Genomic DNA, 26,705 nt, shown 5'->3' with positions numbered 1-26,705 from the left:
TCTTTCCTCTTCATTTTTTGTTTTAAGTACATAGCAATCATCCCACAAGGTTATCAATTATGGCATAGCTTTTAGTATAATTGTAGGGCAAACTCCAATTTACTCCCCAAGGGGGATTATGTATATGTTTTGAAAAATATAAGGGGGTTATATGGTAGAACATAAAAATCATACGGGGTTAGTATGTCATGTATTTATAAGGGTAATTTTGACATTTTCAAAAGTTTCGTTACGAATGACTATTTCCGTTATTTTGACACTTTAATCCAAATCATGAGAGGGTTATGTATAGCATTTGAAATTATAAGGGGATTATGTAAAAAATACTAAATCACAGGGGATAAAATATAATTTGCCCATAGTTGTATTTGACTACTAGTGGACAAAGTTGTCGAACAACTATGACCAAAGAAAGAGCTAGACAATAACTATTGTCATATCATATAGTTATACTCATTAACAAGAAAAATAGGATTCTATCTTTTATATGACAATTAGAATTTTCCTATCAAATTCTAAGTACATAAAAAAGTCACGAGAAGCAAGATAAAATGGTATGAAAAAGACTATCAAAATTTTAAATAAACCACATGATCTACCCAAAAATTTTCCTATCTACGAAACCTTTCTCACATACAAAGAATTAAGCTCCTCTCCATTAACTGAAAAGGATTTTAATGTATATAAAAAAATTAAAAGTAAATTGATTAATTTTACCATTAGATCAAACTTTAAAACCGTTATCGTAATTTTGAACTATTTTCTGCACTCATTCTCATACAACAAAAAACATGCTCATGAATGTGAGCACTCATTCTTTTTAGTTACCAAGAGATTATTCCTTTCTATGTAATGTTTAGAAAACATTTTTAATCTTAAACTCACTTTCAATCTGTTTTGTAAAACCTGACTTTGTAACAAGAAGATTCTGACAGCCTCCAGTCCATATACGGTGCACCCTAATTATAACCAAAAAAAATTCTGATAGCCCTGACCATCTAGAATTGGACTTGGACTTTTCTATTCAATGTTCAACTGTCTGGAGTTAAGTTTCAATTGAATCCCAGATTTATTGGATTTTCTCGGTAAAAGAGCTTGAAAAACTAGTATAAAAAGAGAACACCATCACAGCCAAATGCGTGCTCATATACCACATGGCTTTGATCAATCTTGATCTTTCATTTTTCTCAATTTTTTCCTTGCTCATATTCCTTCTATCCCTTCTCAAATGGTTCTATGCCGCTTCTAAACCCCAGAAAAAGTTACCACCATCTCCACCAAAGCTCCCAATTATTGGCAATCTTCACCAGCTTGGCCAGTTTCCACATCGCTCCCTCCAATCACTGTCAAGAAAATATGGTCCACTCATGCTGCTTGAACTGGGAAGCAAGCCAATGCTGGTTGTCTCTTCCTCTAATGCAGCTTGCCAGATCTTGAAAACCCATGATTTATCCTTTGCAAGCAGGCCTAAATCGAGCATCCCAGATAAACTCTTTTACGGAAGCAAAGACATAGCTTTTGCGCCATATGGTGAGTATTGGAGACAACTAAAAAGCATTTCTATGCTTCATCTTTTGAGTAACAAAAGGATTCAGTCTTTTCAACATGTCAGAGAAGAAGAGACGTCACTCATGATCGAGAAGATCAGCCGAATGTGTTCTTCCTCAGCTGTAAACTTAAGTGACATGTTTTTAATTCTCACAAATGATATAATCTGTAGGGTTGCCTTGGGGAGGAAGTATAGTGAGGAAGAAAATGGGAGGAAAAGTATGGAGAATTTGAAGGTGTTTGGTGAGTTACTGGGTATTTTTGATGTAGGAAACTATATTCCTTCGCTTGCATGGGTTAATCGCTTCAATGGCTTGGATTCTAAAGTGAAGAAAACGGTTAAACAGATTGATGGATTTCTGGAGGGTGTGATAGAAGAGCACATGAATAAGAGGAAAGGAAAGGCTGAAAGTGACTCTACTAGTGAGGCAAGATGCCAAGACTTTGTAGATATCTTGATTGAGATTAATGAGGAAAAGACTATGGGCTTTGCTCTTGAGCGAGATGCCATGAAAGCTATCATCCTGGTAAATTTCTCTCTACATCTCTTTGCGCTGGTAATAAATCTTTGGGATCGAAACAAGTGTGGTTGATTTTGGTGTGGTTGCATACGGTCATTTTATTCTTATTTTTTAAATTTGGTATATACTTATATCAGTAAATTGGAGTACGCAAGTGATATTTATATAAGTTATATTAGCATAAATCAAATTATGTAAGAAATCAATAGTCGTACAACATATAAATCACAACCGAACTTGCATCAAATTCTAAATTTTTTACCTGTTTTAACCACTCAAACATATAAATATTTAGGCGTGTTGAGTTAAGCCTTATGAGGCCTGGATTGATGAGTGAATGGAGTAATAATTGGGTTTTGTCAATCGAGATTTGACAAAGCTAAACTCAACCCATTTAAATATTCATATATACGTTAGAACTATAAAAGCTCACAAACCTTAGGCTCTTTATCGGACTATACGCCAGCCCAAGCTAGCTTATATTTATTGATTTTTAAAAACATTTCATTGATAAAGTTTGATTCCTACATGGTTCTGAATAAAGTTGGATTGGTACACAATAGAAATAAAGGCTTATTGCCATTGTATAATCGAAACATGTTCTAATGCAACACTTTCTTTGATTCCATTATTTAGGATGTCTTTGGTGCTGGATCTGATACAACACATTCAGTTATGGATTGGGGAATGTCAGAACTTCTAAAGAACCCCAAAGTCTTGCATAAATTGCAGGCTGAGGTAAGAGATGTGACTCAAGGAAAACCAGAAATAACTCGAGCTGATATGGAGAAAATGCAGTACTTAAAAGCAGTGATTAAAGAAACTATGCGACTTCATACTCCAGTTCCATTACTGGGTCCTAAAGAATCGAATCAAGACGTCAAAGTAATGGGGTATGACGTACCAAAGAACACGCAGGTACTTGTGAATGCTTGGGCAATTGCAAGAGATCCGTTGTTGTGGAAGAACCCGGAGGAATTTCGACCTGAGAGGTTTTTGAGTTCGAGTGTAGATTTTCATGGTTTGAACTTTGAGTTAATTCCGTTTGGTGCTGGACGAAGAGTTTGCCCGGGTATCAACTTCGCCATGTCAGTAACTGAACTTGCATTGGCAAAACTGGTCAACACATTTAACTTTACATCACCTGATGGAATCAATCCAAACGAGTTGGACATGACCGAATCATTTGGTATCACAGTCCACAGAAAATTTCCTCTGCATGCCATTGCCACACCATATTCTTGCTAATGTCTTTGTTTATGATGTTTCAGCTTTACTTGTTTTGTTTCATTTCTAGTGACTATAGTGATGGGTTATTGTATACTATGCCCTAAGGATACCGAATATGGGGTGGGTTTGGCATTATATACAATTCACACGATGTAACTATAGTTAATAATGCTAGTTAAGTTATATACAATTCACACTGATAATGTTGGAATTTCGTAGTGGTTTAGTCCCTCTTTTTGGTGAGCTTATCATGGGTTTTCTTTTGAATGCCAGCCCAAATTTTATTAGAAACAAACCAAATACGAGGGGGACTTCAACCTTACCTCATATAGTACATGATAAAATGACCAATTAAGAACATTGACAAGCAATCCTACATCTACGAAAAGACGGAAAAGCTAACTTGTCCAATTTATACTTTCCCGGTTTCCCCTCGCCATCATCGGTAAGTCAGCTACTCATTCATACAAACAAACCCCGGTTTCTGAAATAGAACAACCTTCATTCAACAACAAATCTGCCACCTTATTAGCCTCCCTATAACAATGTTGGAGTTGGAAACCACCCCTAGGCAACTCAAAAACCTGCGCCACCTCACTACAAATAGACCACGAGCACCGATAATAATCCTTTAGAATCCGTACTAATACTAATAAGTGTATATTTTACGTATTTTTTAGTGTATTTTATTAGTTAGTTTTGGTGTGTTTTAATTAGTTTTATAACTAATTAACTAAGTTTCTAGTGAAAATATGTATTTTATGGTTTAAGTGATAAAAATTGCATTTCTATGGATTTTTATGGTAAAAACTTCATGTTTTTGTAGTTTAATGATTCAATCATTAAATGGAGTGATTTGAGAAGATATTTGAATAATTGATGATGGTTTAAAGTGATAAAAAGAGAATATGAAATGCAAGAGAAGAAATACAATCAAGAATAAAAGGAAGCAAGTTTCACAGCTTTGACACCTTGTGGTATTTCGGCTATATCTTGAGATACAAGTATTGGATTGAGGTGATTCTTGAATCATTTTGAAACTAATGATAGATATACATTTGATATGAAGGCATCGAAATCCATTTCAGTTGTTTTCATAGTCAAAAAGTCGAAATAAAGAAGTGCAACTCTGCTGTCGAAAGCTGAAACAGAGCCCTGACCAGTCGAGGGTAATTTGGTCATTATTTGTCCAAAGAGCTCCAAATTGGATGATTCTTGATGCATTGGAAATATAACTCAAAGAGCTACAACTTTCATGTTTTACAGAAGAGCTAGTTCAGCTCTATCATCAGGAAATTATTAGTTAAAGTTAGACCAAAAACAAAGTAAGTAAATCCGAGTTAGAATCTGTGCTAAACCCGACCTCGGATAAACTTCTGTAATCAGACGCTACATTTGAGGGAAGGATCCGAGCTCGGATCCCTATGTTGTAGGCCTCGGGTCCTAATGTGCAGTGAAGATAAAAATGAAAAAAAATGAGATCTGAGGGGAATTTTGAGCGATCCGACCTCGGATCCCTAATTGCGGCTCTACAACTTGTGTTCTATTCACACAAGTTTTTTGACCAATTTATCTGCAAGAAATCTGGCTAGAACTGAGCAAGTAAGTATAGAGAATTCAAGAAGCATCTTTTGGTGATTCCTAGAAACAATTTACATCAACCTCAACAACTCACCTTGAGCTTGAATTCCTTTATAAATAGAGACCTTGGAGAACATTTTCTCAACTTTTGGAAGGCTAGAGAAACTCACAAAAAATGTAGACTTTCACTAGAGTTTCCTTAGTTCATTAATTAGGGTAGTATAGTATAGTTAGTGTAGGTTATCCTTCTTGTATTTGTAGTTAGATTTGAATGAAGATTGAGGAGCAAAGATGGAGAGTTTGAATCTCATGTGACAAAGGTGACATCTCTCCTATCACTTTCTCTTTTGTATTTAAGTTCATGTTCAGCTATAATACAAATTTGGGATCTTATTTTCATGTTTTGCTAAAGTTTATGCCTAGAGTATGGATGAACTTTCTATATCTTGTTAGTGATGTTTACTTGGTTATTTGATGATATTATTTTGAGCAAGTTATTTATCACTTTTGCTTATCTAATCATGATTAATTGGCCTTTAATTGTGATAATCTTAAGGTGTTAAGTTTGCAATGAAAATTGGAATTTAACGCTAGTTCAAGGAAATGATAAACTTAGGGAGTACACTCACGAGAGTAGAAGTGCACCTATGTGGTTTTAGTGACTTGTTTCATGTAATTTCATAGAAGAAATGAGTTTGTAGTTAATTTCATAACCACGAGAGTAGGTATCGTTTAGTTACAAGTATAGTTGATTCACTACGAGAATAAGTTTCACATACATTAGGAAATTACGTTATAACTAGCCAAGATAATAGCATTCACTTAACCGGTAATCATATTTGCAAGAGTAGTAAGGAGTTCCATATCTCTAGAAATTTTCTAGTGTTATTTTTATTACTTTTATATTTATGGTAGTCTAAATAATAAAGAAGTTTGAAAATCACTGGTAATTAAAAATCTTCCCTGTGGAATCAACCCTTAATACCCTATATTCGTTCACCATTTGTATACTTGCGAAAAATCGCGTGTGGGGTATCTAGGATTTATAAATGTAAAACTTGATTGTGGATGAGTTAATTGTATATGTATATTGTATATGTATACCTCGTGCACATCAAATACCATTGAATCTGATTCAACAATAACCTGCATAAATCCTCTTTGAACACATAATTTCATCCCTAATAATAAAGCTTTAGCTTCCGCCTATATACTAGTACCCTTACCGAAGAAAGAGAAGAAGGCAAAATGTAAGCGCCCCATTGAATCCTGGAGTATCTCCCCTCCACCACACATAGCTGGATTTCCTTTCGAACATCCGTCAATATTGAGTTTCAACACCCCTCCCTCTGCAGGGATTGCCAAAAAAAATGCGTGATGTTAAATGATCCAATCGTTGCTCAACTAGTTCCAAAAAACGATGCCAAGGCATAATATTGTGAAATTCCCTGACCTTAATCCAATACGTAGACCTCAAATCACTAAAAATCGCTCGACACACCGAATGAAAATCCATAAGAACTCCTTGCTAGAAAGCTATATTCCTTGCCTTCCGTAAATTCAAGCAGATAAAAATAGGCAAAAGACGAAAGATAAATTTTTATCTTTCGGACTTGGCTGGTTTATACCACCAATTAGCCAAGACCACATGCAAATGATCTCTAGCATAACGAATTCCACAAGGTGATCCAAAAAACTTCCACACGGCCATTACCAGCTCCCTTACAAAAACAAATGTTTTACCGTTTCAGCTTGAGAGTCCACGCAGCAAAAACATTTGGACGGCATATGAAATTGAAACTTCATCAATACATCATCCAAAGGCAACCTACCCCTGATCAATTGCAACATAAAAAATGAAATTTTCAATGGCACCTGTGTATGCCAACATTGTTTAGACATGAATGAAGAATACATAGCATCCCGTATCTCCAGGAAAGCAAAGAATAAAGAGAACCTGCCCGATGTATATACAACCCAAGTCATGGCATCTGGAACATCCCTAGAAGGAACAGCCATACCCGCAATTTCTTGAACAACCTCCACTAGCAGCAGTTGACCCAACAAGATTATATTCCACTCACCATTATCAATAACATCTTTGAAAGACAGATTTCCTTGCACCTTTAGGAGATCATATATTTACCGTTCTTATATAGTGATATAAATTCACCTATTTACCGTTCTTATATAGTGATATAAATTTACCATTCTTATAGTAATGCATTGATCCAAGTTATCATTGGCGTCAGCCTAGTGATTAGGAGAAGGCTCATTGAATTCTTTTCGCTATCAGATTCAAGATTAAATTTTGTACGCAACAATTGAGATTGAAAGGGCATGGGAAGGAGTAGGAAGGTATTTAAAAAAAATATTCATCCAAGTTAACTTTATGACTTATTCAACATTGGTACCGAGAAAGTTAACAGAGTAAGGTTGATCTTTAGAACATTTAATTGAAAAACATGCATATTTCACATCAGAGTTACTTCTATTGTATTTTATTTCAAGACAAATGACATACAAACACCATGATCATTCCATTGTCACTACAAGAATTTTGGTCATCAATGACAACTACTTTTCGTCACAAAAAAGCAAAAAGTCGTCACTGATGACTTTTATTGACAACATTTCGGTTGTCACAGAGTCGTCACTGAATCTCCGTCGGTAAAAGTATACAGTGACGACTTTAAAGTCGTCAGTGAATAAAAACTTTTTTATGACAAGATATGTTGTCAATAAAAGCTACAAATTTAGTGACGACATGCTTTCTTGTCAATGATGCATGAAGCAACATAGTCAGTGTATATATTAATTAGTGACAATTTTGTTGTCAATAAACCCCTTATCAACTGTGACAACAACTTCTTATCAATGAATAGTTTTGATTCAGTGACAACAACAATTGTCAATAAAGACAGCCTGCTTGAGAAATGCTACTCATTTACAACACCTTGCAATGTGTAGTTTGATGATTTTCCTACTACAATAATATCTAAAAAATGAAAACATCAGCAATGTTTAATAAATAACAAACGTAGACACCCGTTACAATAGGAAATGCCATAATAACATATTAAATATTCAAATGTCATAAATAAGTGCAACATCACACTACAAATAGTTTGATAAGTTTCAATAGAGCAAATTTTGCCATATAAGTCAAGGCTACACTAAAAAACAATTCCAAGTCCCAAAACATTTTCCGTGCTACCGAAACATTTTCTAAACTTAAGATAGCACTATAACCATAGTTTTTGAGTCGACACGTAAGCCGTACTGCTAATCTTCCAAACCTCTAAAATGAGCAATATATCTGCAATAAAATAGTAAAGTTATTAGTAGATGATAGAAAAATTAAAACAAGGAAAATTAGTTAAGGAGTCACCAAAAAATAAAGTGAATCATTTGTTTTAAGTCTCATCTAGATAGTGGCTATACAAAGAGTAGAAAAAGAGACATTATATGGGTAGTTCGGAAACAGAGTCTACTAGAGGATGGAAGTTTAATAACATTCATTAAGAGCCAAGGATTATATGGGCAGAATTGTTCCACTTCTTTATTTTAATATTAAGATGTCAAAGGACAGCAACAAACGATTCCACATTTATGAGAAACAACTTTGCAAACTTCACTGTGTTTTAGACCAAAAGTAGTCTTTGAAGCTTTGAATGTCATAGGATTTCATATATCTAAAAATATGTAACTATACATAAGGTCTAATAAACAAGAAAAAGCAGCCTTATCACCTACCAAGCACTTTTGAAGGATACTAATTTGTCCATTACTTGAGACATGAATCCAACTACTGCCTACAAGAATAGTGAAATCAGCATATACAGCAACAAGATAAAAAGTAAGTCCAAGCACCGTACACATGATTGCAAGTTGGCTAATTGAAGAGACAAATTGGATATCCTAATAGCTGGAAGCTATAAGAGCTACACCTAGAGCCAAAAAGTCAAACTTTATCCGAGTCCATGTTAATAGTAACCTGTGGACTTATTGCCAGAATAATTACTTTTAAGACTCCAACAGTGGCAGGGGGAGAGAAAGTGCTACTACAAGAAGCAGAAACATATTCAAAACTATCATCTTTTAACTAAAGTGAGTTAGCAACTAGTGTTCATTAAGCACATTTGTCAATATCATAATTATGTAGACACAATACTTTGGTTAGGATACACAGGAATGTCAAAGCCATTATTTACAAGTGACAAATCACATACAACAAATTGTAGTGACCAAACTTGTAATTCATTGTTTGAAAACCACAAATTGATTACCAAAAAACATGAAACAGTAATCATTTTCAAGATTTTTGAGACTTTAGGCAGGCAAAAGCAAGCCCTAAGTCTTAAATACGTTTGGAATTTTTTTAATCTAGTTTTTCATTTTCTTGCCTGTACTCTGCTACCAATGGAACGCATTGCAAATTCCAGTAGTTCAAAGAAGTAGTACAACATACATGACTAATTTGTGCTGTGACATCTGCCAAAGATTGTCTTCATGACACGATTTTGTGCATTGACAGAATGATTTAGACTCATGCAGGACATATTTGCTTCATTTCGAATGTCTTTCCCTTGTTTTTCTGTCTTTAGTTTAGATAGAATCAGGATATCAACTAGCTTCACACTCAATTTTGTATCGCAAGTGGAGATTCTTCACCAAGATTCTACTCATTCTAAAGCACTTACCAAAAGATACTTCATATGAATTAAATATACATCATCAAAGCAGCCATTCAATCGAATTACTTGCCGCATGGGAAGTTTCTACTTCAATTTTAGCAGAGTCAATAGCACTTCAGAATGGATATTGCTTCAGAAAAATTAACACAGTAGAAGCAGAAAATGCAATAAACTTTAGAGATTCTTATGCAACCCAGCAAGTATTAACCATAAAACAGATAGAAGGCATTCATTCAAATTACTTGCTGCATGGGAAGTTTCTCCTTCAATTTTAATAGAGTCAATAGCACTTCAGAACAGAAATTGCTTCAGAAAAATTTGCACAGTAGAAGCAGGAAATGCAATAAATTTCAGAGGTTTTTACGCAACTCAACAAGTATTAACTGCACAACAGATAGAAATGAGACGTAATGTCAAAGTACTTACCACTTTCAACTCCATCAATCCATCAAATGGCTGATAAGTTGCTATTCCACTAATACTCATGTCCTGTCCCAATATTGATTCCTTGGCATTCTCTGCTAGCCATTCTTGAACCAAATCTAGTGACAACTGGTCCAATAAACAAAAAAAAATCTTACAAGTAATTACACTCCATCCTTAAACTTAAAATCAGCATATAAACAAAAGCGAACATTTAAGTGCAACTATATATTGTTATTAATGAAAAATTCTGATTCAATGATAACTCTTTATCACCATGAAAATTGAAAATTTTCCTACAACAATTATATCTATAAATGGAAAAAAATGACAATGATTTATAATTAGCAAATGAATGCATCCATTGCATTACGAAATGTCAAAATATCATATAAGCATTCAAATATCATAATGAAGTTCAACAACACCCTATAGCCAAGGTTGCCAAATTTGTCAAATCTAGGACAACTTTTAAGAAGAAAGCCAAGAAGATCCGGACCAAAGTTACCTTCCATCGTCCTAAGACATTGAAAAAGGACGGGAACCCGAAGTACCCACGCATCAGTGCTCCTCCTAGGAATAAGTTGGACCATTATCAGATTCTCAAATATCCTTTGACTACTGAATCTGCCATGAAAAAGATTGAAGATAACAATACCATGGTATTCATAGTTGACATCCGTGCTGATAAGAAGAAAATCAAAGATGCAGTGAAGAAGATGTACGACATACAGATCAAGAAAGTGAACACTTTGATCAGGCCTGATGGAACAAAGAAAGCATATGTTCGGTTGACTCCAGACTACGATGCTTTGGATGTGGCAAACAAGATTGGAATAATATAAACAAATTTAGTCATTGTTTTGTTCCGATAAAAGATACTGTCTTTTAAGTGTGACAATTTGCTAGGCTGTTTTGTCGTGAAAAAAAAATACCAAATTTCAACACAAGGGGGAATTTTTAACATCAGACAAAATTTCACTAAACCTTGCCATTTCCCAATTTCACTATATCTCTTGTAGTTCGGTTGCTTAGCTAAAATTTGCAATCCAATAAGAACCTCAATAATTAAAGCTGGACATTCAAAATCAGCCCCAAAGAAAATCAAAATCAGGCCCAAACTAATGCACCAAATTAGCTCAAGAAATAAGTACTGCTATTAAACTTCAGCCTCAAAGGAATAATATAACAAGTTGATAAGGCAACAAGCACTACTATAACAAGTACTGATATAAGTACTGCTATGAACAATATAACCAGTTGATAAGACGATAAGCACAACACTAAAGGAAAAGCAACTTCAGTTCACTTGCTTAGCTAAAACATTCAAATAAACTAAACTAAACTAAACCAAAACAATCCAAACTAATGCACCACAGAGGATACAAGGTGTCAAGTATGATAACCAAAGTAATGTCGATCATGATATAAGGTGTCAAGTAGGAGCAATGTGTACCAACATAACTAGAATGTTTCTTTGCCATTTAAAAGCAAAAAACAACTTTCTTGTTCTAGATCTCTGAAATTACTTTTGCTGTTTGTCATGGTGTATTAATTCCATAGAAAACCAGCACCCCTTAATATTGTATTCCAATCAAACTAGTAAGTTAGGCAAGTGGCGGGACATTGCAAAACATTCACAATGAAATTTACTTCAAGAATGGCACCAAAAATGGGAACCATTCATGTGAAAAGAAAAGGTATTACCTCAAGGAATGCCTTCAAAACCCACATAAAAGTTAGTATTATTACTCCGTTAACAGAAAATCCAACCTACATCCAGCAAAAAGTTTGTGATTATATAGTATAAAATAATGCTATATGGAGAACAAACTACCATGTAAGACATGAAACTACCATGTAAGACATGAAACTTAAATTCCAGGAAAGCAAGCAAAACAGATTTTACAAAGTACTTATTCTTACTCGAACTAGAAAACTACCATAAAGATCACCGTTGTGCAAGTTGATTGAGAATTACTTATATCACAAATAATATAGCAGTATCCTCTTGCACTAAGCTCTAGCACTCAAGCATCATCCTCTCTAGTCTAATTACTGAGTACGTAGTATAGCCTTTTAAAATGTTATGGAATTGTGAATCAAATTCTTCCAACTCCTGAAGAAACACCCACTACCAACTGCAAATGCCAACTTATAGCTCTAGTTCATAATTTGGCATGTGATTTGCAATTTGGCCGCAGGTTTACCATTCAAAATTGCACCTTTCCTCATTTAGTCGGAAACTTATCTCAAAGCCATATCTACATGTGAAAGAAGATCTAGAACAGATACCATAGAAAACGAGAAAACAAGTGATTGCTATGCTTATTACAAGCATTTCACCAAGACAACACCAAAAAGATACATAAATCACTGCCAATTACATGATTCAATTTTTTTAGCAACAGTTGCAAATACAGAATATGAGCACAAAAGCAAAATAAAAGGTACATTGTTAATTTACACCAAAAATAAAACGTCAATTTTCCTTATCTGAAACACTAACAAAAACTAACACGGTAGAACAAACTAAAATCAAGAAACCAGAAATGCGACAAGAATGCCAACAAAAATCATCTGAACAGCCCAGGAGGAAATAAACATCACCAACCTCTGAGCATTCCTATTCCTCACATAGACAATAACATGAGTAACAAAAGCCAGCAACAATCCCACCACAGTGTACAAGAACCCAACCGCGAACCCTTTAGCTCCCAATTGCATCCCGGACCCCCTGATAAAAGAAAACCAACTTCCCAGGGTCATTCCTATCAACCAAAAACATGGGTATTTTCCTAATTATGTTATGCATTGAACCGGAGACACTGAAAAAGTAGACAAAAATCTCTCCGGTCATCCAAATACTCTTATTGTGCAAAAGGGTGTTCCCATAAATCACTTTTTTCACCAAGAATGGAGCCGAAATCAGAATAACAGCAATGAGAAACATCAATTGCTTCTTAGAAATCAAAGAGGGGCGATCAATTGGCCCAATGCTCAGCTTCGTTTTGGCCTTGACAAATTCAGCCATGGATTCGGCGAGCCTCGAGAAATCTGATGCATTTATCTGGACGGAGTCTTTCTTGACATCGGTGTGGGGCAGAGAATTTACTCCGAAAAGGGCGAAAAAGGACTGGAATTCTTGAAATTCGATGTCGAAGAAGAAGAGTTTTGAGTGAGAAGTTGGAGGGTTGTTGGCTAAAAAGGATTTAGAGACGAGGGAGAACTCGGATTTGAGAGAAGGGAGGGAGAGTTCGGGTTTGGAGTGGAGTTGTTGGGTGTCGAAGAAGACGAGGAAAGTACAGGGACGATGAGTTGGAATGGATAGAATCCGTTTGAGGGAATCAGTGAGATGGATAACGCCGCCTTTGGGGGACTGGGATTGGAGGGATTCGAGCTGCAAGAGCAAATCCGAACTGGGGTCTTGAGAATTGGTGGAGATCGGGAGGAGGGTGATGAGGAAGAGGATGATGAAGATTGGGGCTTTTGTGAAGGCCATTTTGCAACCTACTATAAGTTAATGTCCGTCTAAATTCTTTTTTGGGCGAAAAGGAAAAAAATTGGTGGTAAAAAAATGGTGGGAAAACGAAAACTTTTCCTGATGAATTGACGTGGGCAAAAGTAGAAAAATATGTTTAAAGTAGCAGTGCCTTTTGAAGGATATTTGCCTGACGAATTGCCCTTTAATGCTATAGTATTATTCTTTATTTTTTAGCAAAAAATAAAAATTTTCATCAACATAGGTGGCAAAATTTGTTAATTTCATATAATTGAAAATATACTTTTAATATATGATTGTTGTATTATTTCTTATGCAAATATAACATTTAATTATTTAAATTTGATTTTATTTTTACAATTTATAAAATTTTTATCACTTATATAATATTTTTAAAACCCTAATACATCTAAATTTGATTTTATTTTTCAAATTTATAAGATTTTTATTTAAAAAAATGGGATACGGATAAGATATCCGGTTGGTTCGATTTGCATAGATGCATATGAGAATATCCGAATACTCTTTAAACCCGCATGCGGGTTTAAGGAGATTATGGCAACTCTCTGACACACTAGTTACCCATCCAACTTGTGTGTAACTAAAATATATTTAAATAATATATTTCATATTTTTGTTATTTAGAGTTTAACAAAACATTAATATTGGGTAGATTTGAGGGATATGCATAATTTTGCATATTTGTAGGAATATTAGAAAATGGAAAATTTGGGTAAATTCCCAAATTTTGGAGGTAAGGTGCAATCCAAGAACTAAAACAGTCATTTATAAAACCTTAACAGTAATAAGGTGCAAACCAAAACTGCAATCCAAGAGTAATATCATTACAAATTTCATAACCATACATTAAATAAATAGAAATGCAATCCAATACTATCCAAAACACAAAATGTCTTGGGTATAATAGTAATTTTGCATTATATGATGTCAGCAATTGGGTCCCAAGTTCTGCCAGGGGAGGTCAGTGTAATTGTGGAAACCTCAGGGGAGGTTTCTGAAATTATCCCTTTTTAATATTGTCAATTGCTAGTTTTTAATAGTTTTGTGAAAATATTGATAATGGTTGAGAAAATTTTGTTACATTACTGCAAGTAATAAATGTGCTTTTGTTCTTTTTCAAACATTTATTTTAATGTTTAATTTTGTTTAAAACTATTGTACTAGTATAGATTTGCAAGACAAAACTTAAGTTCTCAATAGTTAAAAAATTCATTACAGAGAAAACACAAAGTAGTAGTTGCAAAATGTGTATAAATTACAGATATTTTAATGTGTATAAATTACAGTTTATTTTAATGTTTAATTTTGTTTGAAACTATTTTACTAGTTTAGATTTGCAAGACATAGATTTATGGGTAATTTCTTTTTTTTTTTTGCTTTCACATATTTAATTTATGTTAAATACAAAACCTACCAGTTTCCCTTTCAAAAAAATATTAGTGCAACATTTTTTGAATTTTACTTACAAACATTTATGTATTTAACATAAATTAAATGATTCAGAGTGAAATGCCCATAAAGAGCAGAATATTTGTTCATGTAATGGAGGAAACCCACAAAGAGTTGGTACTTTATGGGTCATTTCTTTTTAAAAAAAATTTAATTTATGTTGAAAAGATAACCTGCCAGTTTTCGTTTTGTAAGAAATCAGTGTAACACTTTTTGAATTTTACTTACAAACATTTATAAATTTAACATAAATTATATGTTTGAAAGTAAAATACCCATAAAAAGTTGGTACTTTGAATAGATAATGCTCATTTGCCCATAAACTACACTCTCTGAAGGCTATTTTGTTAATTACTTTGTAGTACTTTGTTATTCCTTTGCTAATACTACTTGGCATGTAGTACAAAAGATAAATCTGGCATAAATTTCTTATTCCATTGATAAAAAGACCTGCCTGCCTTATAACTATTGTAATGAAAGATATATCTTTAGAGTTTATAACAAATTATTACTTAAGTTTGAGAAAATTATAAAATATTTATGCATGGTTTATCAAGATACCATTCGCAATTTCCTAATAAAAAAATAGGGGCTAAATTGTAAAAGCTAGGGTGCCATAATAAAAATAATAAAATTGGTGTATTACATATGGGGGTTAAATTGCAAAAGTTAGAGTGCCATAATAGAATTAATGAAATTGGTGAATTACATATGGGGCTAAATTACAAAAGTTAGGGAGTAATAATAGAATTAAAGAAATCGGTGTACTACATATGGAGCTAAATTGTAAAAGTTAAGGTATCATAATGGAATTAATGGAATTTTTTACAACATTTGGGGCTAAATCGCAAAAGTTAGGGTGACACAGTAGAATTAATGAAAGTGACTTAAAAATAATTACTTTAAACAGTGACAATTAATTCTTGTCACTAAATCCGAATCGGTAGAGTGACAGTGACGATATTAGAAGTTGTCACTATAGAAATCATTTTAGTGACAACTTTTTCAAGGTCGTCACTGAAGACTTAGTTGCTTTGAGCAATTATGACAACTTTCCTTGTCGTCACTAAACAATGTTGTCACTAATGACCATATTTCTTGCAGTGTAGTTTGTGACGAATATAACGGGTCGTCACTAAACATTTGGTTGCTTTGATGCAATTGTGACAACTTTAGGTGTCGCGACTAAAGAAACTCCTTTTGTGACGACTTATTGTCATCACTACAAAATGTTGTCACAAATAACTTTTTTTTTCGTGATCAGTGACGACAACAAAAAGTCGTCCGTAAATAACTTAAATTAATATTTAAGTAACTATGACTAGTTTAATAAATCATCAAATTTTAAAAAAAAATTAAATTAATATTGAGGCTCACAATTAAATAAAGTCATAGTTAATAAATCATCAAATTTAAAAAAAATAAATTAATATTGAGGTTCACAATTAAATAAATGCATTAGAGATGTTCAAGTTAGTGATGATACTTATGTTGTCACTAACTACACTATAGTTTTATTGACAAAAATTGGTCGTCAATAAACATAAACAGTGACAACAACGAAAAGTTGTCAAAGAAAGTGGTAGAATTACTGACAACTTTTATCAAGTCGTCACTATCGCAAAACTCGCGCCTTCCAAGTCCCATGGCGCGAAGTAGTTTTGTGACAACAATTAAAAGTTGTCACTGAAAACTCAGTTGCTTTGAGTCAATTGTGACAACCTTCAAAGTCGTGACTAAACAACCTGATTTTGTGACGACTTTTTGTCGTCACAAAGAAATGTTGTCACTAATGACCTTTTTTCTTGTAGTGTGTATTCTTAAGCATCCCAGAGCATTTAGAGCATTGCTAATATCTTTCCCAAGGTAGCTAGGAGCTACGGAACTCTTTGTATGTGAAAGCTCTATTAAGTATAAACAGGAGGATTTCCTTTGTCAGTCAAAGCCATTGCAGGTTCTATTGCAACATCATTAGATAGAGCCAAGAACGTTGTAATGGTTGTTCAGGCTTTTGTGTTTGTTACCACTCGATGTTTAGGACTTATGAACAAATCATCCCGTACCATTTACAAAAAAGATGGATACCTAGCAGGGAGATATACATGATTATTGGCAAGAATTATAGTTCAATGAGCTTCAGGATAATATGTACATTTAATAGGAGACCACGAATGACGATTAATGCATCAGGCAAAGGTTCAACACCAACCCACTATTTTCTTCCTTGAAGAACTGAAGTTTAGGTCTTCTGCCTTGATGAAACATAGTTATGAGATTAAGATTATAGTGTTCTGGCATTCCCAATCTAAGAACAGCTGAACTTGGGTTAGCTCATCTTCCAAGTAGCCTATGAGTCCCAATCCTTCACAAATCAAATCCAAAATCCTCAAGAGAAACTTCCATGCTTCAACACAATATGTACTTATGACATCCCTAAAAAAAGGTTGTATGAATTGTGATGCTAATCATTGTAATGGAATTCCTGATTTCATTCTTATTTAAATAAGTTGGGTCATACATAGAGGCTTCACTGATATCTGGTAGGCTTTTCGGGCAAAGATTGAATATGATCCTCCACAGGATGGCAACTGTGTGTGACGTTATCACTCCAGTAGTGAAAATCTTCTTTGTGATAATTTAGAGTGCTGGAGAAGATTCTGCAGATTTGCCAAAACAACTTTCATGTTTTGCACAAGAATTAGTTCGACCTCCATCATTGAGAAAATAATAGTTGATGTGGTGTTAAATGCACAGAAGTGAAAATGCGAGCTACCAATACGCGACCCTAAGGTCACGTATTCCATGGTCGCGTATTCTTTTCTGTTTTCTGAAACTTGCTCATCAACTTGCCCTACTTTCACACAACTTTTCCAACTCACTTTCAACTAACAATTTCGGCTGTATCTGACCAAGAAGAGTGTGCAAAGTTAAAGAAACAACTCATGGGAGTTTCAAGAGTCAAAAATTACAACTAGAAATAATTCATTTTGCTCTTGAATCCTCTATAAAAAACAACCTTTGGAAACCATTTTCACAACTTTGGAAGACTAGAGAAACTTACCAAAAATGTAGTCTTCACTAGAATTTTCTTAGTTCATTAGTGAGAGCAATATAGTATAGTTAGTGTAGTTTTTCCTTCTTGTATTTGTAGCTAGATTTGATAAAGATTGAGGAGCATAGATGAAGAGTTGGAGCTCATGTAACAAGGGTGATTTCTCTTCTATCACTTTCTCTTTTGTATTTGATTTCATGTTTAACTATAATAAAAGTTTGGATCTTGTTTTTCATGTTTAGTTAAAGTTTATACCTAGAGTTATGGATGAACTTTCTATTTCTTGTTAGTGATGTTTATTTGGTTATTTAGTGATATTATTTTGAGCAAGTTATTTATCACTTTTGCTTATGTAATCATGATTAACTGGCCATTAATTATGATAATCTTAAAGTGTTAAGTTTGCAATGAGAATTGGAATTTAATAATAGTTCAAAGAAGTAATGAACCTAGGGAGTACACTCACGAGAGTAGAAGAGCACCTTTGTATCTTTAGTGACTTGTTTCATATAATTTCATAGAAGAAATGATTTTATAATTAATTTCATAACCATGAGAGTAGGTATGACTTAGTTACAATTATAGTTGATTCACTACGAGAGTAGGTTTCACATACATTAGAAAATTGCATTATAACTAGCTAAGATAATAGCATTCACTTAACCGGTAATGTCATTTGCAAGAGTAGTAAGGAATTCCATACCTTTAGCAGTTTTCTATTGTATTTTTGTTACTTTTATAGTGTAGACTTAATTTATTGTACTTGTTAAAGTCTAACTAATACAAGAGTTTGAAAACTACCAGTAATTGATAATCTTTCCTGTGGGATCGACACCTCAGTAAACGACTCATATACTTGCGAAAAAACACGTGTAGGGTATTTAGAATTTATAAATGTAAAATTTGACTGTGGATAACTTAATTGTATATGTATACCCCACGCTCATCAGCAACATCCGCAAAGGTGTCTTAAATGCCATCCGATAAGTCCAAAGTGCATTGTCGAGTTTTCTTATCCAATCTTTTCTTGATATGTTCATCGTTTTTTCTAAAATGAACTTGGTCTCTTGATTGGCTAACTCCACTTATCCGCTTGTTTAAGATGTGAGAACCCTCACTTAAAAATATAAGTTCTCCTAAATCACTTGCATTACCCTAAGACTAAATAAATTGTAACATTTCCTTCTATTGCATTGCATTGTCTTTCTATATGAATTGTAACATCTTTTTGAATTGGTATCATTTTATTTCACTATATGCACTAGGACCAAATACCCTTTTTTATTTGTGTTTGAGACCTTATGTGAAAGTTTAAGGGTACTATTTAGACATTTGAAGCATTTGGAGGGAAGAAACATTAATTGGCAAAGTTTAAGGGAAGGAATGACCAAGATTGGGCCAAGTGTCAATGGGACCACTCAAACAAATTGACCAAGGAAATTAGTATTTTAAAACCTTTTTGGTTCCATTTTTTTCCCTTGCTTGGCTGATTTTCTTGAACTCCAAAGAGAGGAAAAAAATTCCATTTTTCTTGCTTGAAACCCTAGCTTGGACTTTGAGAAAAAATCAAAGGAGAAGGAACCTTAGTTAGTTTGAGTAAACTATCTTCAAGACTTGCTTGTGATTCAAGCTTGGAACTCTTGCTTTGGTGGACTTTTGGGTGGTTCAAACTTCATTTAAGAAAGGTGAATGATCCTTAAACCCTAGTTTTATTGTTTACTATCAAGTGTTTAAGGTATTGATGACAAACTAGAAGTTGAATTAATGTTGTTTGTGGTTAAATTCCTTGAGCTAAGTAGAAGTAAAGTTGGATGTATGGCATGCCATGTGTTTGATTCTTTGCCTAAGCTTTGTTTGTGATTTTTCTTGATGTATTAGCATGTTATGAACCCTCTTAAAGTTAGAAATAACTCTTGAAATGTTGGTTAAGTTAAAAATAATGAAAGGATGGAGTTTAGTGGTGAAGGTGAACTTGGGACTGTTCTCTTTTCCTCCTTGCTAGCCGGCCATGGATTGGAGGTTTTCCCCTTGATCTTTGTGACTTATTGAACCTTAATTAAGTTGAAGAAACTTGGCTAAACATTGGTTTAAGCTTGTATGTGAATTGAGGTGAAATAGAGCAAGTAAATTGGTTGATTTGGCAAGGTAGCGGACTGTTTTGTTCTTCCTTGTTGGCCGGACTGCCTTGATTCATTTTATCATTTTGTGTGTTGAATTTTAAGCTTAAATAGTGCTATATAACTTGACTCCTTGTATATTAACTTTAGTAGATTGAATTGGATGAATTTGAGCCAAAATGAATGAGGTTAGGAAGGAGGATTAGGGTGATTTTGTCAAAGTCCTGAGCTGATCAGAACAGGAAAATCAGCCAACTTCCCCGGACTTCTGGTATTGATAGGAGAGGAATTAGAGTTTTTATTTTACACTGTTGAAAAACTCTTTGAGTTTAGTTTCCAACACCACCAACGGCGAGCGATTTTGACTTTTCTACAGTGAGATATGGCCATTTTCTCGAGACTGCGCGCAGGCGACTGTTATACCCAAGAAAACCCTTTTGAACTTGAATGAGATTTTCCTTTTACTCAACTTTCGTGCACTTGTCAAACTCATTTTCTTATGACCTTTTCCTACATTTTTTGTTTAACTTGCATGGTAAATTGAGTCGATTAACGAACCACTTGGTCACCTAATGAACTTACGTTTGGATTGGAAAATGAATCTAGAATATTAACAACTTTCACTCGTTGCCCTAGGACTGGAAAATGAAGGTGAGGGTAATCACGGGACTTCACGGACTGCATTTCTTAACAGGTGAGTGTTTCACTACTTGTTACTTCTCTATGTAAGATATCTGAATACTTGGTCTGTGATTGTTTGATCTAAACATTTGATTTGACAAACTTGAGGTGAGCATGTACTATATCACAGTCTACCTCCTTTGATTCTACCGAGACTCTGTATACTGATAATTTAAAATGTGATTTCTCTATATTTGACTATACGTCGTTTGGGTGATATCCCATCAACTACTATGACTGTTTGAGTACCCAACCTCGTAGGTGAGTTAATTGTATTGAGCCAGCAAGGGTTTGGTCGAGAAGGTCGATGAACCCTGGGGACTATTTACTGAAATCCGGAAACTGGTATATTCGAGTATACCTAATTATATTGTTTGAGGTGTTCGGGCCCGATAAGAGGGTGACTGGTGGACAGAATTTTGAGAAAGTGATGTTATACAGACATTAAATTCATTAAATACATACGTTGACGGAGAATCAACGGATTTTCAATACGATCAAACTTAAGTGGATTTGGCTTTTGGAAGCCATGCACCCGTATCCTTAAATTAAATTGTGATTAAATTGTTCCAGTATTATATTGTGTTTGTTTGTTTATATTACGCCTCTAATTGGTTATGTGCCTACATGTTTATTTGGAACCTCACTGAGGTTTAGCTTACCCCATTCCCTTTTGTTTTCCTTAACAGATATATGATGGAACTGTTGTCAAGAGCCTGCATAGTCTTAAATCTTATCTTGAGCTTGTACTTTGGGTTATAATCTTTTGTTTAGAACACTTTATATTTGACTCTCGTAAGTTTGAATTTGTAAGTTTGGTACTTATTTTGTAAATTAAGTTTGGGATTGTAAGTTTGACATTTATCTCTATATCTAAGTTTAGGAAGTTGATGTGACGATTATATTTTCATTATGGTTTGTAACCTTTACTTCGAAGATATTTCATTAGTTTTTTAGGGTTGCTGGTTCATTAGTTGACTGAGTCCCAACGAGAGTTGGGCAGGCAGCTCGCTAATCCTTAGGGTTCGCCTTGGAGAGAGGTGGGGCTATCATATAAGAATGGTATGAAAGTGATGTTTAATGCCTACAACCATACTTAAGTAACAAAGAATCAAGTTGTTTATTATAAAAATGCTTTCCTTCGTCGATTACTATGGCCCTAGGGATACCGAATCTACTAAAAATGTTCTTTTTAAAGAACCGAAATACCACCTTAGTATCATTATTAGGTGAAGCGATTGCCTCCACTCATTTAGAAATATAGTCTACAACTACTAAAATGTACATATTATTAAAAGAACTAGGAAATGGTCACATAAAATCTATATCTCACACATCAAATAACTTTACTTCTAAGAAAGTAGTTAAGGGCATTTCATTTTTTCCAGAGATATTTCTGGTTCTTTGACAAGCATCACAGCTTTTAACATACTCCCTGACATCTCAGTACATGGTAGGCCAATAAAATTTTGATTGCCACACCTTAGTTACGGTTTTACAAGTACTAAAATGATCATCCGTTTCTAAATTATGACAATGATATAAAATATCATGTACCTTCTCTTCGAGAATACATCTACGAACCATACCATCGGTACAATACTTATAGAGTAATGGTTCCTCCCAAAAATAGTTTTTAACATCATGTAAGAGTTTTTTTGGTGAAAATTAAAACCCTTCGGAAGTACTCCACTTACGAAATAATTAGTAAAATCCGCATACCATGGAGAATTGATAAGTGTTAGGACAAATTCATCAGGAAAATTCTCTTTAATTAAAATTTGGTCATTTGTCAAGATATACTCTAGTTTTGAAAGGTGATCTGCTAAAAGGTTCTTCGATATCTTTTTATCCTTAATTTTAACATCAAATTCCTGCAATAAAAGAATCCACCGGATTAGATTAGGTTTTGCATCTTTCTTATGTAGTAAGTATTTAAGAGTTGAATGGTTCATATAGATGATAACTTTAGATCCTGCTAAATAGGATCTAAATTTATTTAGGGCAAATATTACCGCCAATAACTCATTTTCCATAGTTGCATAATTGAGTTGCATTTCGTTTAACTATTTGCTAGCATAATAGATAACATGCATCTTTCCTTCTTTCTTTTGCCTTAAAACTGCTCCAACCACGTAGTCGTTTGTATGTATCACACATCAATTCAAAGGGTGGCGACAAATCCGGTGAAGTTATAATAGTGCAGAAGTGAATTCCTTTTTCAACTTATCAAATGTAATTAAACACTCATCATTAAAATGAAAAGGGGTATCTTTACATTGTAAATCACATAATGATTTTGCTATTTTAGAAAAATCCTTAATAAAATGTTTATAAAAGCCTGTGTGTCCAAGGAAGCTTCTTATTCCCTTGATATTGTTTGGAGGTGGTATTCACTCTATAACTTCTATTTTTGTTTTGTTCATTTCAATACCTTTAGAGAAAATCTTGTACCCTAAAACAATTCCTTTACGAACCATAAAATGACGTTTCTCCCAATTTAGTACAAGATTTGTCTCCTCGCATCTCTGCAAAATTAAATCTAAATTATGAAGATAATGATCAAAAGATTAACCAAAGACTGAAAAATCATCCATAAAAATCTCCATAATTTTCTCAATATAATCAGAAAATATGGCTATCATGCAATGTTGAAATGTAGCAAGAGCGTTGTATAGGTCAAATGACATCCTTTTAAAAGCCAAGGTGCCATAGGGGCAAATAAATGTGGTCTTTTCTTGATCTTCCAGAGTTATTGTTAGTTGTTATAATCTAAAAATTCATCAAGAAAATAATAAAATTCATAACCAACTATACGTTCTAATAATTGATCAAGAAAGGGTAAATGAAAATGATCTTTTCTAGTGACTGCATTCAATTTCCTGTAATCAATATATACTCTCCACCCAACCACAAGTCGTGATGGAATCATTTCATCATTCTTGCCCATTATTATTGTGATTCCACTCTTCTTAGGGACAACATGAATTGGGCTAATGCAAATACTATCAGAGATGGGAAAAATTATACCTGCATCAAGCCACTTGAAAATTTCATTTCTTACCATCTCTTTCATATTTGAATTGAGTCTCCTTTGAATTTCTACCACTAATTTGCAATTGTCCTCTAATAAAATGAGATGCATACATATAAAAGGACTTATACCTTTGATATCCTGGATTGTCCACCCAATCACCCTTTTGTGCTTTCTTAGAACTTTTAGCAGTTTCGTATATTGTTCCTCGTCTAAGTGAGCACTTACAATCCCCAGTAGAGTGCTATTCTCTCTAAGAAATTCATACCTTAGATGGTTGGGAAGCGGTTTGAACTCTAATTTTGACAGTTCAATCTCTGAAGGTGGTGGTAGTACTTTTCCTTGACCAAGGTTTTATAAACGTTACCTCTTTTATAAAGTATTTGAAAATTCAATTGCTTGGCCAATGCTTTAGTTTCTTCATCATTTCCCTCTTGCATCCCTACACTCATTAAACAAAGCTCAAGAGGATCGAAGTCAAGATTGACTCGACTCAACTCTTAGATTAGCATTTCAATAGTGTCAATGGAACAAGCATGATCGCAAAAAAAAGGTATTTTTTCATTTCATTCAAGTTAAATACTACCTCTTCTTCACTTACTTGAAACTTAAGTTTGCCATTTTTGACATCAATGATAGTACCGCAGTTGCTAAAAATGGTCTACCAAGAATAATTGGTATAGACATATCTTCCTCCATATCTAATACCACAAAATCCATAGGAATGATGAATTTTTGAACTTTAATCAACACATTTTTTCAAAACTCCTAATGGATATCTAATAGACCGATCGGCTAACTGCAAACTAATATTAGTGCGTTTTAACTCATGCAAACCTAATTTTCTAGTCACTGTTAAAGGAATTAATGATACACTAGTACCAAGGTCACATAATGTCTTAGAAAATTCAATGTTACCAATGGTGCAGGGTATAGAAAAACTTTCTGGATCCTTCAATTTTGGCGGTAGCTTGTTTTGTATAATGATACTGTATCCTCCATTAATACTATCGTTTCGCGATCCTCAAATTTCCTCTTTGGCATCGTGATCTCCTTAAGGAACTTTGTATATGAAGGAATCTGCAAAATAGCATCAGCGAAAGGAATATTAATATGCAATTGTTTCAAAATTTTGACAAACTTTTCAAAATCTTTGTCAAACTTATTTGGCTTGAGTCATTGAGGAAATGGAACTGCCGGAGGTATTGGAATGGTAGTGGAAGATGAAGGTTGATTTTTTTTTTCCCTACTACATTACCCCACACTCGCATCTTGCTCCACTCACTCATTTCCTTGCTTCTCACTCTCATTGTTTCCCCCATTTTCTACCGTCGGAGGATTCTCTAGTCCTTTACCACTACGAAGAGTAATGAACTTGACATGTTCTCTCGGATTCACCTCAGTTTTATTAGGTAATTCTACTTGATTTCGATTGTTAATAGAATTGGCAATTTGACCAATTTGGACCTTTACGTTTCTATATATCTCGGCCAATTGGTCCAACTGCCCCTCTAGTCGCTAGAACCTCTCTGAAGTACCCCTGGCTAACTTTTCCATTGCTATCTCCCAACCCGATTTAGTATCTACTTGTGGTTGTCTTGGTTGGGATCCCGGTGGATTAATCGGCTTTTGAGGATTGCATTGATCTTTTCACCCAAAATTTGGATGATTTCTCCATCTCGGATTGTATGTATTCGAGTATATGTTATTTTGAGTATTTCTATTGTAATTATTAACAAATTGAACCTAATCAAGATCAATACACCCGTTAGTATCATGATCACCTCCGCATATAGAACAAGAAGCTACATGTACATTAGATGAACTTGTACCACATCCAACTTATCTACTTAACATTTTCATCATATTGCTCATTTGGGCACTGCGCATATTAATGGTATCAATTTCGATCATACCTGCTTGGACTCTTGGATTACCTCTTTCATTAGCCCATTGATAATTGTTTGCCGCCATTTCCTCTATCAAACCTTGAGGTTCTTGGGGTGATTTTGCCATCAAGACTTCACCTACAGCTACATCAATAGTCATTTTAGTAGAAAAGAATAAACCATTATAGAAGGTTTGTACGATTAGCCAATCGAAAAATCCATGGTGTGGATATTTCCGAAACAAATCTCTAAACCTTTCCTCCGCTTCATATAATAATTCACCATCCTGTTGGCTAAAACTAGTAATATCCTCTAAACTTAGCCGTTTTGCCGAGTGAAAAATATTTATTCAAGAATGCTCTAGACGAATCATTCCAAGTAGTGAAAGTTTTAGGAGCATGAGAGTGTAGCCAAATTTTAACTTTATCTCTTAAAGAAAATGGGAACAACTTTAGCCGTATTGCATCCTTACTAACTACATTCATTTTGATTGCATCACATACCTCCAAAAATATGACTAAGTGCATATTTGGATCCTCTATGACATTACCTCTAAATTGAAATTGTTGAACTATTTGAATTAATAGTGGTTTAATTTCAAAATTGTTAGCATTTATTGTTGGCCGTGCTATACTTGTTTGAGATTCTTGAGTTCCCGGTAAAACAAAATCCTTAAGAGATCGCCTATTTGTTTCATTTTCTACTATTTCATCTTCAACAGGTAGCTCTATTGTGATTTTCCCTATTTCTTGTTGAATCTTTTCTTCTTCTTGTTGTGGTGTACGTCTTCTTTGTCTACGCAATGTCCTTTCAATTTTCAGATCAAAGGGTGTAATTACCCGTAAAGTTCAGTGTATACACTACAAACAAAAAGAAAATAACAAAATTAGTAATTTTACACTAAAAAGTGACTAAAAAAATCTATATAAAGACCACACAAAAGTTTTAACTACAATTACA

General features: G+C 34.1%; 2 protein-coding genes, 1 non-coding gene and 1 pseudogene across 3 annotated transcripts; 3 read left to right on the top strand and 1 right to left on the bottom strand.

The window, feature by feature from the left end:
- The first annotated feature begins 1,151 nt into the window (after positions 1 to 1,151).
- Positions 1,152 to 3,513, top strand: LOC113736589 (norfluorocurarine oxidase-like). Its single transcript, XM_027263640.2, has 2 exons — positions 1,152 to 2,075; positions 2,706 to 3,513. The coding sequence occupies exons 1-2, from the start codon at positions 1,155 to 1,157 to the stop codon at positions 3,315 to 3,317; spliced, it is 1,533 nt and encodes a 510-aa protein (XP_027119441.1). The 5' UTR covers positions 1,152 to 1,154; the 3' UTR covers positions 3,318 to 3,513.
- Positions 3,514 to 7,931: 4,418 nt separating this feature from the next.
- On the bottom strand, positions 7,932 to 13,505 carry LOC140004608 (probable dolichyl-diphosphooligosaccharide--protein glycosyltransferase subunit 3B; annotated as a pseudogene).
- Positions 8,679 to 10,864, top strand: LOC113737419 (large ribosomal subunit protein uL23-like). Its single transcript, XM_072083758.1, has 2 exons — positions 8,679 to 8,739; positions 10,418 to 10,864. Exons 1-2 carry the CDS (start codon positions 8,679 to 8,681, stop codon positions 10,843 to 10,845), a joined length of 489 nt encoding a protein of 162 aa, XP_071939859.1. The 3' UTR covers positions 10,846 to 10,864.
- A 12,455-nt stretch (positions 13,506 to 25,960) lies between the features above and the next one.
- On the top strand, positions 25,961 to 26,065 carry LOC140004634 (small nucleolar RNA R71). Its single transcript, XR_011812691.1, has one exon. It is a non-coding gene; the product is annotated as a small nucleolar RNA R71 (small nucleolar RNA).
- Positions 26,066 to 26,705: the final 640 nt, after the last annotated feature.

Source organism: Coffea arabica, chromosome 3e (genome assembly GCF_036785885.1).
Source record: "Coffea arabica cultivar ET-39 chromosome 3e, Coffea Arabica ET-39 HiFi, whole genome shotgun sequence".
NCBI lineage: Eukaryota > Viridiplantae > Streptophyta > Magnoliopsida > Gentianales > Rubiaceae > Coffea > Coffea arabica.
This window is presented reverse-complemented; position numbering and strand designations above follow the sequence as displayed.

What these genes read in the sequence shown, in the direction of transcription:
- LOC113737419 (XM_072083758.1), top strand. Translation starts at nt 8,679, where the DNA reads ATGAATCCAACTACTGCCTACAAGAATAGTGAAATCAGCATATACAGC. An exon ending in ATACAGCAACAAGATAAAAA is followed by an intron (nt 8,740 to 10,417) that starts GTAAGTCCAAGC and finishes ATCATAATGAAG; the next exon opens with TTCAACAACACCCTATAGCC.
- LOC113736589 (XM_027263640.2), top strand. Translation starts at nt 1,155, where the DNA reads ATGGCTTTGATCAATCTTGATCTTTCATTTTTCTCAATTTTTTCCTTG. An exon ending in CCATGAAAGCTATCATCCTG is followed by an intron (nt 2,076 to 2,705) that starts GTAAATTTCTCT and finishes TCCATTATTTAG; the next exon opens with GATGTCTTTGGTGCTGGATC.